At 40.7% G+C, this 18,459-nt stretch overlaps 1 protein-coding gene across 3 annotated transcripts in view; it reads right to left on the reverse strand.

Moving 5' to 3' along the window:
- Positions 1 to 18,459, reverse strand: part of NUAK1 (NUAK family kinase 1) — a 59,589-nt gene that overhangs the window by 23,125 nt on the left and 18,005 nt on the right. For 2 of the 3 annotated variants that reach the window (XM_039488929.1, XM_039488940.1), the window contains exon 2: positions 6,312 to 6,432. In XM_039488929.1, the coding sequence (XP_039344863.1) occupies positions 6,312 to 6,432 (121 nt within the window). Of the gene's footprint in view, positions 1 to 6,311; positions 6,433 to 8,434; positions 8,484 to 18,459 lie in introns of all 3 variants that reach the window. The other variant, XM_039488949.1, reaches the window with a different exon arrangement.

The raw sequence follows: 18,459 nt of genomic DNA on the forward strand, positions 1-18,459 counted from the left end.
CACATTTCTGGGCAGATAATTGAAACCAAATTCCTTGGCTTGGGAGCTAATTGAAGAATACAAACGTACCACTGGACATATACTTAACTTCTCACTACCAAAGATATATTTGAGCTGAAGTACATTTTGTAACATCAAGAATTGTTCTCCATCACACTCTGTACTGCTATAGTAATAATTCCTGGATATAATCTTTCTACTTAACTATATTTAGAGGGCTTGAAATGATGAACTCAGCTTCTATTCAGAGCTTTACAACTCCCAGATAGGACTGGCAGTGCAGAGACCTCTCTCTGCTCAGAGCACTGGGAGTCTATTATACCCAAAGTGAGCAATATTCCCCTCTAGGAACACAAGAGTTACACTTCCACAGAAACCGTATGGGCTAAATTCTGCTATTGGATGAACACACTTCATTATCCATTTAAAGAAATGGGCGTTACACAAAAGTGTACCTGAGGGTAGTATGTGAAACACATATGAATATGCCTTTGCAAAGGCTGGTCAAAAAGATTCAGTGATGTTGTGGACATCTTTTTATTAAGATAGTTTCCTTGTACTTGTTTGATACCTAATTTCAAAAAATACCCGGATCCCTTTGTTTCTGTGTTTCCAGAATGCTAATTCAGACTGGGCAGGAGTTTGTTTGTTTGTTTAAATGGACTACCTCCTCGTGGGCTGATTCCTTTTGTTTTATATGTAACCCTGGAGTAAGAATTTTAGTTTGTTGGTTTAAGAGGGGCAGCCAATCTCCCTTCCACTGGAACCATTTGAATTCTCCTCATGCCTTTGCTCTCTATCAGAGCAATCTCCTAAATTAGTTCCAGTATGTTGACATTCCTTCCATCTGGTGTCTTTCCATTCCACGGTATTTTTATTACTCTCTTAACAGCCACAGACAGAAGTACCTTTCCTCCGCTACAAAGTGCTCTTTTATTAAAGGTCAGCCAAATCAAAAGAACTAGCAAGTTGATCTTTAATTTTAGGCACACAGGCTGGAATAACCTTTTCATTCAATAAAATCATTTAAAGCCCAGTTAGCACACTCATGTTATAAAGGACAAATTATTCCTCAGAAAGACACTTGAATAATGGGAAATAACTTCTTCCTAAGAATTATAACCTAACATATCTCATCAGTTCATGACTCTTTGGAAAAACAATGTGTAGCTCTTTGTTCCAAAGCCCCAAATCAGTATCTTCAAGATGTTATTTACTAGTTTATTGCTATATAATTTTTAAAAATAAAAGTACATAGTGGGCTTGGGTAGCCTTCCTCTTTCAGGGTCCAATTCAGCAAAGAATTTATGCACATGTTTAACTTTAAACATAAGCTTAATTACCATTGAAGTCAGTGGGATTTAAAGCATATGCTTTAAAGTTAAGCATGTTTTAAACTGCTTTCCTAAATCACAGCTGCATACAGTGGAAATGCAATGCATTTCTTCTTAAATTAAAGGAATGTAGTTAAGATCCTGTGATAATCGTTTTAAATCAGTCTGTGGGTTAAAAATTAATCCCCACTGAGTGGATTAAATCAAAATGAGAACCATACTCCTTGCTGATATCCATTTTCTGTATACATGAATGAGGAAACATAGAATTTGATGTTTCACCATTTAAAAAGAAGCTGAGAAAAATGTGAGAATCACTAAATTAGCCATAACGTTTAATCTCTCTGTTACACTATTTTATCCCAATTTTGCCCGAGTGAAGAACAGACTTGCTAATTACATTTTTAAATTATGATTTCTTTGTAACCTCAGACAAGCAAGCATATGCCATGAGGTGGCAGTTAGAAATTTGTTTTTATTTTTTAAATGTAATGTAGCTTGAGATCATGTCAGAATGTGATTTTAAATTCCCAGTGTTCTCAGGAACCTGAGGGTTCATCTCACAAGTGGTGGTGTTTAGGTGTTAACCCATACTGAATGCAAGGAAATTCATGTGGGTGGAGTATGATAACCTAGGAGTTAAGTTTGTTTATACTTGTTTCATTACTAATCACTAGACTATAGAAAATTTGCTTTATATTCTTGGATGTTATCAAAAGAAAACAATGGAAATAATATACTTGAAGGTCAAAAAGCTATATAAATAGAGGAAGCCAATTAGCAATGTGGTTAAATGGTGTCACCATTGAAATACTTTCCCTTGGTTAAATTTTAAAAAGAAAAAAAATCTCAGCTTTCTAGTTTTTATCATTCATGTTAAGCGCCCAATCCCACATGTGCTTCACACTGCAGGACACCTATTGACTTCACTGAGTTCTCCATACAGAGGCTCACATGATCAGGCACTCAGGTCCATTTTGATTCTGTCTGTAAAAATGCAGGGTGGAATTGACTGACAATGACTGAAAACTAACCGATCATTTTCTGTTACTGTTGCAGAAGCACGATATAAAATGTTAGATTTAACATGTATTTGTAAATAAAACAACTATTATAACTAGGCAAAATACACCGTCTTTGTAAATATATGTTAGATTTAAAAGGTTTTACATTGAAGTTAAAAGGTTTAAAAGAACTAAACTAATTTCCTGATTAGCAAAGGTAGGAAATCTAATTCAAGTCAGTTTACATTTGTAATTTACACTTTGTGGGGATGTGTGAAGAATCTTTTTATTCTCTTTTTTATTAATCAATAAAATGCAATTGCAAAGACCTAAGAAAATGTGTTTTTTAAGGGAAATGCAATTTTAGTACTGTGATGTTTTAAAGGAGCTTGACCCTTCAAGGTGCTGAGTGCCTTGGCTCCAACCCAGCAAAGCACTTAATACATGTTTTACTTTATATGCAGAAGTAATAATGCTATTGACTTCAATAGGCTTTGTATTGGGCTCATAATATTATATTTCAGTAGGGAAAATCTTTGTTAAATGATTTCCACAGTGTTTGCAAACAATGTGTTTACTTTTTTTAAAGTAACTTGTCCTTTTCATAAATGGAGGAACTTCTCTGTTTGTATTTACTGAAACCTGGGACAACACCCAGGACACGCAATGGAAACTCTTACACAAACACTGTACTTTACCACGTAGAGACCCATGGGCCTGATCCTGTGCATCCATGTGTATAACTTTACACCCATGAAGTGTTACACATGTGTAAGTGTTTACAGGATTGGGCCCTATACGCTCCTCATGTTTTAACTTTTATAAAATAAAGTATTGCCAGATGGGATGTTTTTTGCAGTCAGGCTACCAATGGAATAATATGTTTACTCTCAAAGGCTTTAGCTACCAAGTCCGGGAGTTTGCAAGGGGGGGGGGGAAAGGGTGGAGGGCTTTGCTTTCTGAGTTAAAATTTATGCCCTGAAATCAGAACACTTCTGGCAAAGTCAGCTTCATCTATTCAGTCCTTTTCAAGGAATTTAAAGTCACTCGAATGAACACTTCCCTTCCAGCTGCACTCTAAAGACTGCCAATTACAGTCTTGCTTGAGAGGATGGAATTTCTTCTGACTCAGAACTGGAGGTCTACCTCTTGCAAATAGTGCATGAGATAAATTCATTTTGATTTGGGTACAAAAAGTATCATTAAACCAGAAAGCCTGTTTACGTGCATTTGGATTTGCTTAGCATTAAAAACCAATGGCTTATGTTTACACTGAGTTGACAAATTCAGAGGTTAATCACCTTTAGCCAACAAGGTCAAGAGGATACCAAAACATGGATCCCATTTCAGGAAAACATGTGTTTGTAAGTACAATTCAAAGATCTTTTAAAGATCTTCCGGACAGAGAGAGCAGTACTCATTCTAGCCAGACTCAGTGCAGCCCTGCACCTCTGCTTATGGATTTTAGGGAGTTTGATGGCAGTTCAAATCTCTTCTTGAATACCCACAGCAAAAGATAAATTATAAATAGACAACAGAGAACTAAAAATAAACTTTATATATAACAATAACTATAATCATGTTTATGGCTCATTCATGAAGATGGCTTTGTAATCTAGGCCCTGCTGCAGCAAGCTACAGTACCTGCCTAATCTCAAACATGGAAGTAGTCCCATTAACTTCTTTGGAACTACCTCTTATTCTTAAAGTGAGGCACATGAAGAGGTCTCTTTCTGAATTGGAATCCTAATAATTCTGCAGTATGTAACTATTCCCCTGGTGAATATGGCTATGTCTCAGCTGGTCTGCCCTGCACTTCAATACCCATGGTATGATGTTGGCTGTTGGAGAATATTTCTTTTGGCCTCCTGGAGTTGGTGAAGCTACAGCTGCCATGCCTCTGTTCCCAGTGCCACATGATTGATTTTATAATGGATAGGATCACACTGTCCATCTGAATTCCCATTGCCCATCTCCACAGGCCATGACTGAAATACAGATACACCTCTACCTTGATATAATGCTGTCCTCGGGAGCCAAAAAATCTTACCGTGTTATATCAAACTTGCTTTGATCCACTAGAGTACGCAGCCCCACCCCCCACCCCCCCCGGAGCACTGCTTTACCGCATTATATCCGAATTCATGTTATATCGGGTCGTGTTATATGGGGGTAGAGGTGTAATTATTTTGTTTCAATAACAGAGTAGCTATTTCACCAGGGATAGAAGCAAACGGTAATGTAATGAACACCCTGAAAACCTCTAAAGACCAGAGGAAAGCTGCCTTCAGCTTCCATGTAGAAAAGAATCACTCATGCTTAAGGAATCACAACAGAATAAACAGCATGGAATCTCACTGACGGTAACATTATCATGTGCCATATGCACTTTCACTGGTGGGGAAGGAGTGAAAAACCCTGAACTAAAAACCTGTCTTGGTTCTGCTGTGGGAAGGGATCATCTTCAGCTAGAGTCAAGGAACTGAGGGTTGTGGGGGAAGGTTTTGCTTCAAGGTAACTTTAAGTTATTTTCTATTTTTTTTTTTAAATCTTTCTAACTCTTTAAAATATTTTAACTCAGTAAAATTATTTAAAGCAGAGCAGGGGACATAAGAAGGCCACTTGGTCAAAGCACTGTAGCAAACCTAATTTTTTTAGTTCCAGTGCACACTGGAAATAACTTTTGCTCCATTTGCAACCCACATGCTGACACAGCATCCCTCCCCTTTTCTGTTCCCAGATCCTGTTATGTGTTTATTCCATAAAAAGACAGATGAATTCATCTCCTTTCAAGTAAAAGAACATGCTTTTGAATAACTCAATATGTGATATTGTAACATTATTCCAGGCCAGACCTTGTTTCAATCAGTCAGATCAACTCTCAGAATGGAGTTGCCATATACCTATCATCGCCTAGCGTGTACAGTGGGTGCATAGAGTTAATACTTAGGGCCAAATTCAGGTGCCTCTTCCCAATATAAGCATGTGAGAAAAGAAGAGTGACTAAGTGGGGCAAAGCTCCCTCAACACCTTTGGAGTTTGCACTCTACAGGTCCTCTGTGGCTCCATTCCTACTCAGGACCAGAGAGCATGTACACTTCCTAACCTGTTTAGGTCTGGGCAGGACATCACAGCCTAAGGAAGGGAGGAGGAGGAGCTTCCGCTAGAGGCCACTATTCTATTTTTTAAAAAGGCTCCCCAGAGTCAGTTCCTGGCTCCAGGGCTGCTACTATCAGCTGGAGAAAGCTACTAGCCCCACGGCCATATGCTGCAGGGAAGGGAGCTAAGGAGCAGGAATGCAGAGCACAAGGGAAGGAGTTGGGACTGGACTGAGAGACATGAGTGATGAGCTAGTGACTGGGTTGGGAGCAAGGGTTGGGAAGTCAGTGGGAAGCTGAACCTTGGATTCAGGGAGGAACGGGGCCTGGGAAGACAGCCAGCAAGAGGGGCTGGCGGCAATGAAGGAAACAGGTTGTGGGGAGACTGAGACTTTCCAGGTGGGCTCCAGGGAAGTTAAAGCAATGAACTATGTGGGGAATGTTTGGGGGATTCAAAGAGTTTAAGACCAGAAGGGATGATCAGATCATCTAGTTTGACTTCCTATGTGGTTGAGGGACATGAACTGAAATTGATTTTATATTGGTGGTGGGGAGGAAATGAATTGGAGTGGGAGGGGGGAAATTAAATTGATTTTCTGGTTTGGGACAGGGAGGACTGGATGGTTTGTGTGACAGCTCTCCTCACACTCAGAAGCATTTCAGCCACACATTAACGACTTCCCCCATGCAAGGAATTCCTGTGGTTGCTAGAGAAGTGGTGTACATTTGCAAAGTAGAGTATGATTTGAAGGGGAATTGGTGCTCAAAACTGTCTCTCTACTAAGAGATGGTATAAGACCTAATCTAAAAGCATATGAAAACTAGGTCTGAGACAACAAATAGTACAGATGGTGAAAAGAATCGCAGCCACTAACCTTCAAATATAGTGATGATATGAGGATGGCTGAGGGATGACATGATTTCAATCTCCCGTCTGATGTGAACCATATCTTGTTCATCCTTAATTTTGTCCTTACGAATGGATTTTATTGCAACCTATAAATTCAGGAAATCGAGCATTACTCTTGGAACTGAACAGATGCAAATAATCTATTAGGAGTGTTCAGAAAATAAATACAGATGTCAGATGCTGGCAGAATGTGGAATGACCAAAACAAAGTTTTAAAATACATACCCCATGCCCCCTCCACTTCATTACAACACTGCACATACACTCTCATTACTGTAGTGAATCACATTAAGTTTTGAGACTTTTATTTGTACGGCCTTATCCTTCAAAAAAGGGTGGGTGTTTTCAAAAGGACTCGGAGTTGGCATAAATCTGAAGTCAATGGTAAAGCCCCCCATTGATTTCAATGAGAACAGCATTTGGCCAGAGTTGATTGTTTTTGACAATCTCACACAAAAGCTTTAGCCCATTCCCATTAGAAATCCTATTAGTTTTTCAGAGAAAGATGCTGAAATTTTAGGGTACCGATAACAAAATATATTGGACCAAGGGGGAGAGATAGCTCAGCGGTATGAGCATTGGCCAGCTAAATTCAGGGTTATGAGTTCAATTGTTGAGGAGGCCATCTGGGGCAAAAATCAGTACTTGGTCCTGCTAGTGACTCAATGACCTTTCAAGGTCCCTTCCAGTTCTAGGAGACAGGATAGCTCCACTAATTTTATTTTTTTATTAAGCTCACACAATGAGCACAATATTAATACAAGTTATTACATGATGAGCTACAATACAAGTCCTAAGTCCTGAGCAGGCCTAAGTAAAAAAATAAAGAAATCCTTAATATATGCAGCCACTGCCTTGAAAATTGCTCTTGTATAAATCCTGTACTTTCATGTCCTATACAGCACTTATGCAATCACTCCAAAACCATATCCTTCCTGCATCCTTCCTCAATCAGCCACCTTTCACAAGCACATCGTGTGACTGGGTATCTTTCCAAAAAGCAGGGTGGGAACAGAGGAAGTGATAGGCAAACTTGCAGCACAAATTCAGATTCAAAAAGGCCTTGCAAGTGTGTGAGTTGCCTGTGAAAGAGAGGACTTATATGAGCAAGCTCATAAATAATTGCCGAGGTCAGATCATGCTACAGAAGAAAAGCATAAATCAACAATGGGAAGACCCTGATAGGGGGAATGTGCAATTTGAATGACAGCAAATGGCAACACTGACTTTATGATCACAGATCCTTGTGCCCTGGCTTTAAAAAAAAAAAGCCATTTGGGGTACGTAATAAATTACCAGCTAGTTTAAAATCAAACATTAGCCTTTTGTCTAACATCATTATCCTCCAATGTTCCTCCAATGACCTTGTTCCTCCTATGGAGACCACCCTTTTGTGGATGAATATCACTTTCATTATTCCACAAGCTTATTATAACATGGAACTTTCCTGAGAAAACATTTTGCCTTGTGAAAAAGTATTTGGGTTTCCAGTGCTCCAGTCTATTGTGAAACACTGTTTGCGTGCATCAATAATTGCAAATGGCATTATTGGTGCCTTTTTAATTATTATAATGTGTAGCATCAAGGACATTGGCAGGAAAGGGAAAAATATAAAGGAATATTAACATGAACTGTATTTAAATGGGAACTACAGATTGGGAAGGCATTCCTATTCGGCAAAAACTTAAGCACATGCTTAACTTTAAACTTAAACCTAAATCCCTCTGAAGTCAATAGGACTTAAACTCATGCTTAACTTTAAGCATGTGTTTAAATGCTATCCTGATTCAGGACCTGAGTGAACAACAGAACACAGCAGGCAGTAAAGGATGAGTGGAGTCATATATCTAAAAGCTAAACAATTCTTTTCTGCTTCTTGACCCAAACATTTGGGATAGAAGTTTAAAAAGTAACAGTGCGATGCAAATGTTTTCATCTAGGATTCACACCTTTCTAGTAAAGGTAACAAGAAAAAGTCCTCATCAGAGGAATTCCAAGCAGAGGGCTAACGCAGCTAACACTAGCAGACAAGGCATGATTTTTCTCTCTTTCCATTTTTCTGCACTTGGATAGGCTGTAAGTGCATACCTTGTTTACAAGGAGGATGTGGGTGGCTCTTGGAGCAGCACATGCATTCCTGAAAGTAAATTTAGACATGGGTAAAAACATGCCTTTTATTGTAAGACAGCCTTGCACTTGGCTCTCAAGAAGAATTTAAGAAGGATTTTATTGTCAAGCATATAACAGGTAGCAAATTCTTCACCATCCTGGGTCAGGAAAGGAATAATGGCATCCAGGAGAGCATGACAGCCTGCCAGCATCCTAACTCTATACTTGATAAACAGGAAAATTAGCTCTCATAAGCAGTTTCTATTTTAAACATGGAAGTATATACTTTTTATATGAAAAATATACAACAGTGATTCACATTATAGAATCATAGGACTGTAAAGGACCTCAAGATGTCATCTAGTCCAGTCCCCTGCATTCATGGCAGGACGAAGGGTATGTCTTCACTACTGGCCGGATCGGCAGGCCGCGATCGATCCAGCGGAGATTGATTTATCACATCTAGTCTAGACACGATAAATTGATCCCCAAGTGCTCTCCTGTCGACTCCTGTATTCCAACTCGGTGAGAGGCACAGACAGAGTTGACAGGGGAGCGGCAGCAGTGGACTCACCATAGAGAAGACACCGCGGTAAGTAGATCTAAGTAAGTCGGCTTCAGCTACGTTATTCACGTAGCTGAAGTTGCGTAACTTAGATTGACACACACTCCGCAGTGTAGACCAAGCCTAAGTATTATGGCTGCATATAGACATTAAAATGTATCTTTGAACTTGCCTTGGAATACAATCTTTGAACTTGCCTTGGAGATGTGTTGCCTGTGGCTAAGTTTTTCATAAGCACCTAAGTGACTTAGAAGCCTAAATCCAATTTCCAAAAGAGTCTTAGGCACTGAGGAGCCTGTCTCATTGAATATCACTTTCTTTCTTTCCTAAGTACTTGTCACTTTGGAAAATGGGAATGGATAGACTCAACATCACAAAGACTAGCAATCCTGTCGGCAATCTCATATTAAAGACCAAGTATTGGGCCTGGATACTGATCTTTCCCCCACAGAGGTGGTACCCAAGTCTAGACTGCACACTTCACACTTACAGTGTTCAGAAGCTTATATTGGAATCCATGGTGTTGCTTTTATGTGGATAGAGGAAACTTCACTCTCCAAAACTGTCACTTTCACCAGTACCAAATTCACACAGATAGGGTCAGATCGTCAGCTAGTATGAACTGGCACAGTTCCACTGACGTGAAAGAATCAACACAGATGAGGATCTGGCCCAACATCTTTCAGTTGTATTGTTTTTGAAGTATTTTATTGAAACATGTTCAATGGTTTCTCTTAAGTGCCATGAGGGCATTTTAGGAAATTATTGTACATGTCACTGTTTTGGTCTCAGTGAACAAAACAAGATCTCTATCTGCTTGTTATAGTATCAAAATGTAAAACAAGTCTCTTCTAAGTACTCTAAATGCTGCTAATGGATTTCTGTTTATGACATTTATTTTATACAAAAATACATTCAGGAAAAAAGCAGCCTTTCTAAAATGTGTTTACTCTTTTAGCACTAGAGGTATTGTAGGTTTCATTTGTCAGAATCTTAATTATGATACTGATGCCAGAGACTGTACATGAGGAACCTGAACAATTTAGACCTAAGAAGTTATCTTAATTGAAAAATACATTTTAAAAAGCACTAATTTGTTCATCCTGCAGGTACCCTTCTTTGAAAGCAACAGATCTGTTCTGTTCATCATCACAACATATTAAGTGTCAAAGTACATGAAATTTGGTAGGATAAAATACAATATGCATTTTATGCCAACCTTATCAACAGCTCATGACAACCCAGTTCCAGATCTGACTGCAGAGGAAGTGTGATTAGCCCCTATGGTAATCCCAGAAAACAGTACATGATTCTTACCACACTTTTTCTTTGTGTTTTGCTGATTTTAAATCTCAGCTGATCTTTATATCTCAGAATATGTAATTATGGTATTTTTGGTAACTTTACTAGCAGAGCAGTTTAGTTTTTCCCAGCCTCCTGAACGGATGAGATGCGTTGGGTAACTAAGAACCCTAGTTGCAGACAGAACAACATACCTGGTTCATAATAGAGAGATAAGTCTTTCATTCCTATGTTACAGGTTCAAGATCAATAGAGACAAAGGCCCTGATCTTGCAAACACTTAAGCATATGGTCAGGGCTGTCCCTAGGCAAGTGCGGGGCCCGGGGCGGAAGTGACGAATCTGTCACTTCCAGGACTGACCTGTCACTTCTGGGACCGACTGCACTGGCCAATCGCACCGGCCCATGGGGCTCCCCCAAAGTGTGGGTCTGGAGCGGTCGCCCCAATTCGCCATACCCAAGCGACGGCTCTGCATATAGTTAACTTTATGCACGTAAGTGGTCTCACTGACTTTAGTGGAACTACTCACACGTGCAAAGTTAAGCATGTGCATTTTCAGAACTGGGTCCAAAAGTACTTGCCCACAAGATGGCTTCTTTGGGGACCACAATAGGACGATTTGGTCTCAATTCATTTCCTAGACAGGTGTCCGTTGCACATGTGCACACAAAAGGATCACAAGTAGCACTAACTATAATCTTTGTCAGTCACATACTGAGGCCAAGGATTATATGGGCATAGAATGTGAACTTCCCTTTCAGTCCTACAATTGGTCAGGATTGAGTTCATTCGTGGGGAGGAGCTGGGAAAATCTCCACTCCCCTCTTCTGAGGATAGCCAGAAGTAAACAGAGTAAATCCTGCACTCTTCAGAAACACAAAGTAACAACAGAGACAAAAACATCTAAGCAACAGTGAACCTTTTTTCAGGGAAGTAGCTAACTCCAGTCTTAAGAGTTAATAATTTGCCCACTATCTGCTGATCTACTGACAGGAAAAGAAAATGTACCTAAAAGTATAACTTTAAAGTAGAAACTTCTGCACTGTGGAGGTCCACCCACTCTGACTCAGTTCAGTGATGTGCAATGTTAAGAGTTAAGCAGCGTGGGTAGGTGCATTTGGAAATGAAGCTTTCAGTTAAAAAAAATCCCACAACACCACGCTTTACTGTTTAAACATTTTGGGCTAGACTGTCACTACCCCTCACATGGCCCTGCAGGGCAATATGGTCTCAACAGTCCAGTGCAATTGTGCCACCGGTGATCACATCATGACACTGGGTCCTGTCACCCATTGTTCCCCCTCCAATAAACACGCAGGCAAAAGTGGGGCAGAGCTGTGGAGGCACTCCTCCATGCAATGACTAGCAGAGTTGGATGGGCATGAAGTGCAGGGCTACAATAAATTACCTGTCTGAGGGCAGGTCTACACTACGGGGGAAAATAGATATAAGATACGCAACTTCAGCTACGTGAATAACGTAGCTGAAGTCGAAGTATCTTATATCGAATTACCTACCGTCCTCATGGCGCGGGATCAATGTCCGAGGCTCTCCATGTCGACTCCGCTACCGCCATTCGGGTTGGTGGAGTTACAGAGTCGACAGGAACGTGTTCGGGGATCGATATATCGCGTCTAGATGAGACGCGATATATCGATCCCCGAGAAATCGATTGCTACCCGCCGATACGGCGGGTAGTGAAGACGTACCTTGACTTTGCTGGAAAGACGATTTATACTTGTTCTCTGGGCCTGCCTGGAGGGATGGTGGAGAATTTCCCAAGTATGTTTCATACTTATTTGGCTTTTGTTTGTTGCAAATACTTTGTATCAAGTTATATTTCATAGATGGTTCATGACAGTTACAAAGGTTTCTGTACGTTCAGTGCTATCTTCATGAGAAATGTTTCACTTCTTCCAGACTTCTGGGCAAAGCAAAATGGTTGAAATTTTCCATAAAGATACAGTAAAAGCATTGTGCACAGCAAAATATGACATATTATAAACACTTGGTAAAGTGTACAAGTAGGTAGTAGTTGTCCACCTCCTGGCCACTCATTCAGTTCCTATTAGATATGTATGTTTGTGGGACCAATCTAGCCATCAGGTTATTGGCAGGTGAGGGTGGAGATTAAGCCATACAGACTTAATCTTGAACAATAAAGCAATATTTTCAGGAAAGAATAGAAACAGCCAAAAGGAACTGTTTTAACTGATTTTTAAAGACAATGTGCCAAATTCTGACTCACTTCCCCCTGGGATTGCACGAATGTAAACAAAGGCAGAATTTGCTCTAGGGCATAGATTTATAGATTTTTAAGGCCAGAAGGAGCCATTATGATTATCTAGCCTGTCCTCCTGCATAACAGGCCATAGAATCTCCCCCAGTAATTTCTGTATACAATATGTTCAGTCTGGCTGATAAGAAAACTATCTTCTATTCTGTAGAATATTTTTGTGTTTGAAAAATAAACAAAGAAAGATCCATCTGTGTGCTCACAAGCTGTTTCATTTCATTGTGGAGGCTGGGAATTTTAAGTTGATTCAACCTTAGACGTACCAGTTAGGCTGTGGCGCAAATTCCAATTTGTTACTGCAACAGCATTCTAAGAGTGCAGGGAAAATGACATCAGGAGAGAATGCAGTCCCCTGAGGGAGGAAGACCAACTACTGTCACTAGGAAATATGTTAAAAATGCAGCTTAAAAAAAGTTATTTAAAGCAGAATAGGGTTTGCTTCTTTTTTTGGGTCTGTGTGGCGTGTTTTAAAGCATCCACAGGCCACCACTTCCTCAAATCTGTGACCAGAGGGGATCATCATTGTGTGATGGAAAGTAGGTCCAGCTTGGTCTGTGGCTCTGTTTCCCCTCCTCTGGACTTCATGGAAGATGTAGGTCAGGAGCCAGTGCCGACTGCCAGATGCTGGGATTGGATGACAGGGGATGCATCATTTGATGATTGCCCTGTTCTGTTCACTCCCTTGGAAGCCCCTGGCATTAGCCACTGTCAGATTACAGGATAGTGGGCTACTTTACTCCTTGGGGAATTCTGTGCTACTGTGTGTGCACATAATTAATAAGCTATGCATATTTTTAAATTTTTGTGCAGAAAAAAAACTTCTGCTGAAATATTAGTGCAGTTCTGCCTTTTGCCCACCAGAGGGCGCTGTGGTGATAGAACACAGCAGCCGCTTCCAGCCAGCTAGGGAAGAGAAAAAGGCTGCCCTATTTGTAGCTCCTGTTAGGCCAGGTCAGGAGACAGGGGCTATGGGGAGACAGACAGTGTGGGACTGCCGGGGGGAGGGGGTTGTCAGACAGGGGCTCATAAGGGCTAGTGGGGGAGGACAGACTGGGACAGGAGCTGAAAGGGAGTGGAGGCACAGAGCCACAGGTGGGAGGGAGGTGCAGGGCCGCATGGTGATTGGGGAGAGGTGCAGAACATAGGGATAGAAAGTGTCTGAGTGGTGGCACAGAAACACATGGGGATGGGCGGAGGGGTACAGGGACACATAGGGACAAGGGAGTGGCTAGGCTGGGGCACAAAAGCACATGGGGACAGGGGGAGGGGTGCAGAGCCACATGGGGATGGGAGAAGCAGGTGTATTAGTGGGGGTGGAGGGACACTTGTAGACAGGGGTGCAAGGACAGATGGGGTGCAGGGACACATGGGGACAGGGGTGAAGAAGAAGAAGAAGTGCCTGACTGAATGGGAGAGGCTAGGGATCAGCCAGGGTCTGCACAAGGGAAGCTCCCTAATAATCCCTCCCTGCCCCACCCCAAACTTATTCCATACTTTTCCCACCCATACCCAACAGCCCTCCAAGTTCACACCCAGGCTCCTTCCCAGCAATTTACGTCCCTCTCCCTGAGCTTCTCTGTTACCCCTCACTCCTCCAAGCCTTTCCACTGCTTCGGAGGGGTGTGGGAAATATGGTTCTGTATTGTAGTTTAAATGTATTCTTACTCAGAGTTCTGTATTAATATGCCTAGTAAGGAATCTATTTGTCAAAAAACATTTCCTGAATCTTTTTTGTTGTCTGTATTGTTTTAGACATACTTGCTGACAGGTATTTTTAAATAAGTGACCAAAAATAGTTGAAACTGGTGTGATTATATTGTGTTATTTTGACATATAAAATGTGCAGAATTTTGCAGAATCTGAAAATATTGTGTGCATAATTTTTAATTTTTTGTTGCAGAATTTTTAACTTTTTGGCACAGAATCCCCCCAGAAGTACTAGGTTGGACCATTGGTCTGACCCAGTATAGCTGTTCTTGTGTTCTATGTGTGAAGTTAGCGATTGGGTGGACCAAATGCAAGGAGTGGCAGGATGAGGCAGACCAGGAGTAGAGCCAGTGTGTGTGGGAGGGGAAGGGAGAAGGAGACATGTTCCTCCCCCAACCCTATGGAGCATAGTCAGAAAAAATAATAAAGGTTGGGACTGTATTACATTTTTCATGGAGCCTCCCCCCCTTCCCCGGGCACTCCCTGGGGCAGCTGCAGTCGATTGGGGTGGAAGGGGTCGTTGCAAGTGTGATTCCATTGGAATTGCTCTGCCAGGGTCCAGGGAGGCACCAGGGATCAGAGCTAGGTAAAGGGCTCTTCTGGATCTGCTGGGTTTGGGGGCAGATCCCATGGGTTATTACATGGGGAAGGTGAACAATCAGGAAAGAACTCCACAAGGGCATCCTTGTGGAGATTTCCTCTCCTAGAGCCCTCTCCTGTGTTTCTTCCCATACTCCTGGGCCATACTCCTGCTCTTAGCCGGAGATGGAGAAGTACAGCTCTCTTAGCAATCTGACTTCAAGCCATATTCAATATAAACAGAAAACTGTTTACAAGAGGCTTCTGCAGAGACATAGAAAACACTTCATGTGCTGAGTGGAAAGTCAAATAAAAAGGCATTATATGAGTTGCTGTAAAATTAGTGCCTGGCCTTATATGTTGGACTGATACATCTCAGAGTGTTCTCCTTTTGCGGGGCAGAGAGAGTCAGGCCATCACAGTACCATCATCTTGGAGAATGTTACTTTTCAGATCCCACAAGCTAAATCATCTCCATGGAGATACTGCCTGGGAGACAATCATGCAGCAAAATCCTAATTAATTATTTATAAACTACCCAACTCCATTGTTTAGTAGATTGGCAAACTGTGTCATAATCAGGGAAGTTGCTTAAATGCTTTCCTCTAAGCAAGCAATGGTGCAATCTGTACCCAATGGAACCCTGCTGATTTAAACCTCAGGGATTTTGCTTTTTTTTATTTGCATGTTTGTTCATGTCATTACATGGATGTTTCCAAAGATGAATGCTGTTGTTTGAGAGCCAGCAGCTGCATCAACAAGCACATAAGAGCAAGCATGCACGTGCCAACCAAAGGTTATGTAGGCACCTTTGATTTTTCTCTCTTAAAAGGCGAGGTAACATTTACAGCAAACTCATTCAGTATGGTAAAAACAGAACATCTTCTACATCCCAATGTATCATATAAAAAAGATTCTATTTTCCAAATCTGAAGCTGATTTACTGCTACCATATCTCTGCCTGTCGAGAAACTCTCTCTTGCTCAGGCACTGGGAGTCCTGGGTCTAGATGATAAATGTCAAATCAAAATTTGATTTGCATAAGATGAGACATTGTGTGCCTGTGCCTTTAGAGAGAGCCAGGATACTTTTATCTGTGTTTTACTTCTTCGTTTCCAATTTTGTTGGCTGTAAATGCCATTATCATATCATGAGTGGTGACTCAGCAATGGAAGAGGAATTAGTGATTCTGAAATATTAGGTTGATTTTCATCGCCTTTATCATGCCTCCTTTATTCACAGACTCAGAAAACTGCCTGTGTAACCAGGTATGAGCACTAGAAGCAATCAGACCAAGAGATTTATGCTGCACATATATAAAGTGGGTGACAGGAGGCATATTGTGCAACACCCTTCCTCCCCTTCTGCCCTCATCCCTGTCCATGGTATATGTTAACAGGATTTATGTGCGTATTTCCTGAGTAATGCCCTGCTGGAAAATTTACATCCCTTCATTGTTTGGTACCTGCTGTCCTCAGTCTGCTGTGTAAATGCAGCTTGGCATATTTTTACTGTGCATCCTCTAATAAAATTCCATGGACAGACCCATTCTTTTGGCATTCGGAAGGAGCTCTGCCTTGTCTTTTCGTTATTTCCAACTGGAGATGACAGCTCTGCATCAACCATTTCAAGACTGATTTACCCTCAGAAATAAAAGGCAACTCATATGGTCTGGCATAAATCTTCTTCCCAACAGGACTTAAAATACGGGTTAGCAGTTTGGTTACTCATGTTCCATCTCTGTGCAGTGGATCTTGGAAAGGGGCAACTGGAGGGCTCAGTCAATGAGCAATAAAACCTTCTATTTCTAGATTATTGCTGGTTCAAATCCAGCCTAAATCAGTTACCATCTGATAGCTCTTACATTTGGTAGTCTCAATCCAGTTGCCACAGAAGACTTCACATCCCAAAACCAACACATAAATTGATGGATCTTACAACTCTAAAGAAAGCCACCTTCCCCATTTAAATATGGCAATAATACAATTCCATATTGCTGTAGTTATTTTCAAAAGAAGAATAAATATATCAAACATTCTTAGGACTTAAGTGTTATCCAATTTTTCAAATACTGGATCAACATTAATCTATCCTCTCGATATCCACCCACGTTATATCAGTTATAATATACCACTGCAGTTCCAGAAACATTCCACTCTGGCATAATCAACAGTGAAGCAAGTTTGCCATGGTATCTACAGAATACACAGTTCCAGTCATTTTCCCTTTTTCCCCTTGAACTCTGTAATATCCATCCCACCTCATTCACAAAAACTCCATCTCCCCAGGAGGGAGTGGTGGAGAGCAATGATAGTTCAGAAAATAGGGAAGAAGATTGCTGTTACTTTCTCAAAGTGGAATTGTGTGGGGAGCTACTGAAGAGTAGAGATCCGCAGGTCCAGAATTGGAATTAAAATAAAAACTGTCTTACAACCTTAACTACACAGTCACTCTTCCTTAAGAAATGTTAACCAATACTGAATGCCATTTTCATTGAAAGGATAAAAACTGCATTTATATTAACTTCTGGTGAAGTTGCCAAGCAGATGTTTGTTTTTGGCTTCCACATTTACTAAAGCCAAATGCAACAAGGAATTGGGATTCCACAATGTCTAACTGCTTTCCTTCCAGGTTACAATTTTGTTGGAACAAAAAAAAGCTGACTTTACTTATAAGTAGGAAAAAAACCTAGTAGCATCTGTTTCAATGTCTGTTTATATCATAGTTTGAATAAGGTTACAATTGTGAAATCTTTGTTATTGATCAGCTTCCAAACACAGCACAGCACCATCTAGAACATGTGCAAGGGAGGAAAACTTACTGCAAGTGTCTCATGTGCCAGTCCTTTAAGGTCTGCGAGTCCACATGCAGAATTTTATTACTAATTTAAAATACTAGCAAATCAGGGAAAAGGGGAGTGAAATAATTCACAAGTCCCATGATCACTGTGCTCAGTTTTGCATGGTTACTAAAGATTCCTCCTCCAAATACTGGAAGGCAGTTTTCAAAATTAATTTTGCAGCTTGATTTCTCAGCTGCCATAGCCAATGATACAATAAAAAATGGCAAACTGAAGCAGTGGAAAGGATCTTTAGTGATTCAGTAGGCAACATCTTCATTGTGAATCGGTCTTGAAACATAGTGTTAGAGGGCACTCTGCCTTTGGAGGTGCTAAATTGGGATGAAATGTAAAAGCAAGATGCTGGTCACTTGTGGTCATTTAAAAAATCCCTTACACTTTTCTCAAACATAGAGGTCCTAGCCTTGGTGTTTTGGCAAAACTCCAGTTTGAATATATTCTCCTTGTCTACTGTTCCCCCCACCCCAAATTTAAACTGGTAAATATTATTCACATCCTCTTAGAAACTTGCATCCTGTTGTTGTGTGTGTTAAAGAGTTGCAACAATGTACTTCATCAGTTAGAAAAGTCTGTAACATATTGGCATATGTTTAGGTGAAAGACGCTAGATACATGACACACATAAAACAAGAGAAGCGTTTTGGATGATTTCAAAACTCTTTCTTACAATTAACTAGAATTTTCCAAGGACCTA

Source organism: Mauremys reevesii, linkage group 1 (assembly GCF_016161935.1).
Source record: "Mauremys reevesii isolate NIE-2019 linkage group 1, ASM1616193v1, whole genome shotgun sequence".
NCBI classification, from domain to species: domain Eukaryota; kingdom Metazoa; phylum Chordata; order Testudines; family Geoemydidae; genus Mauremys; species Mauremys reevesii.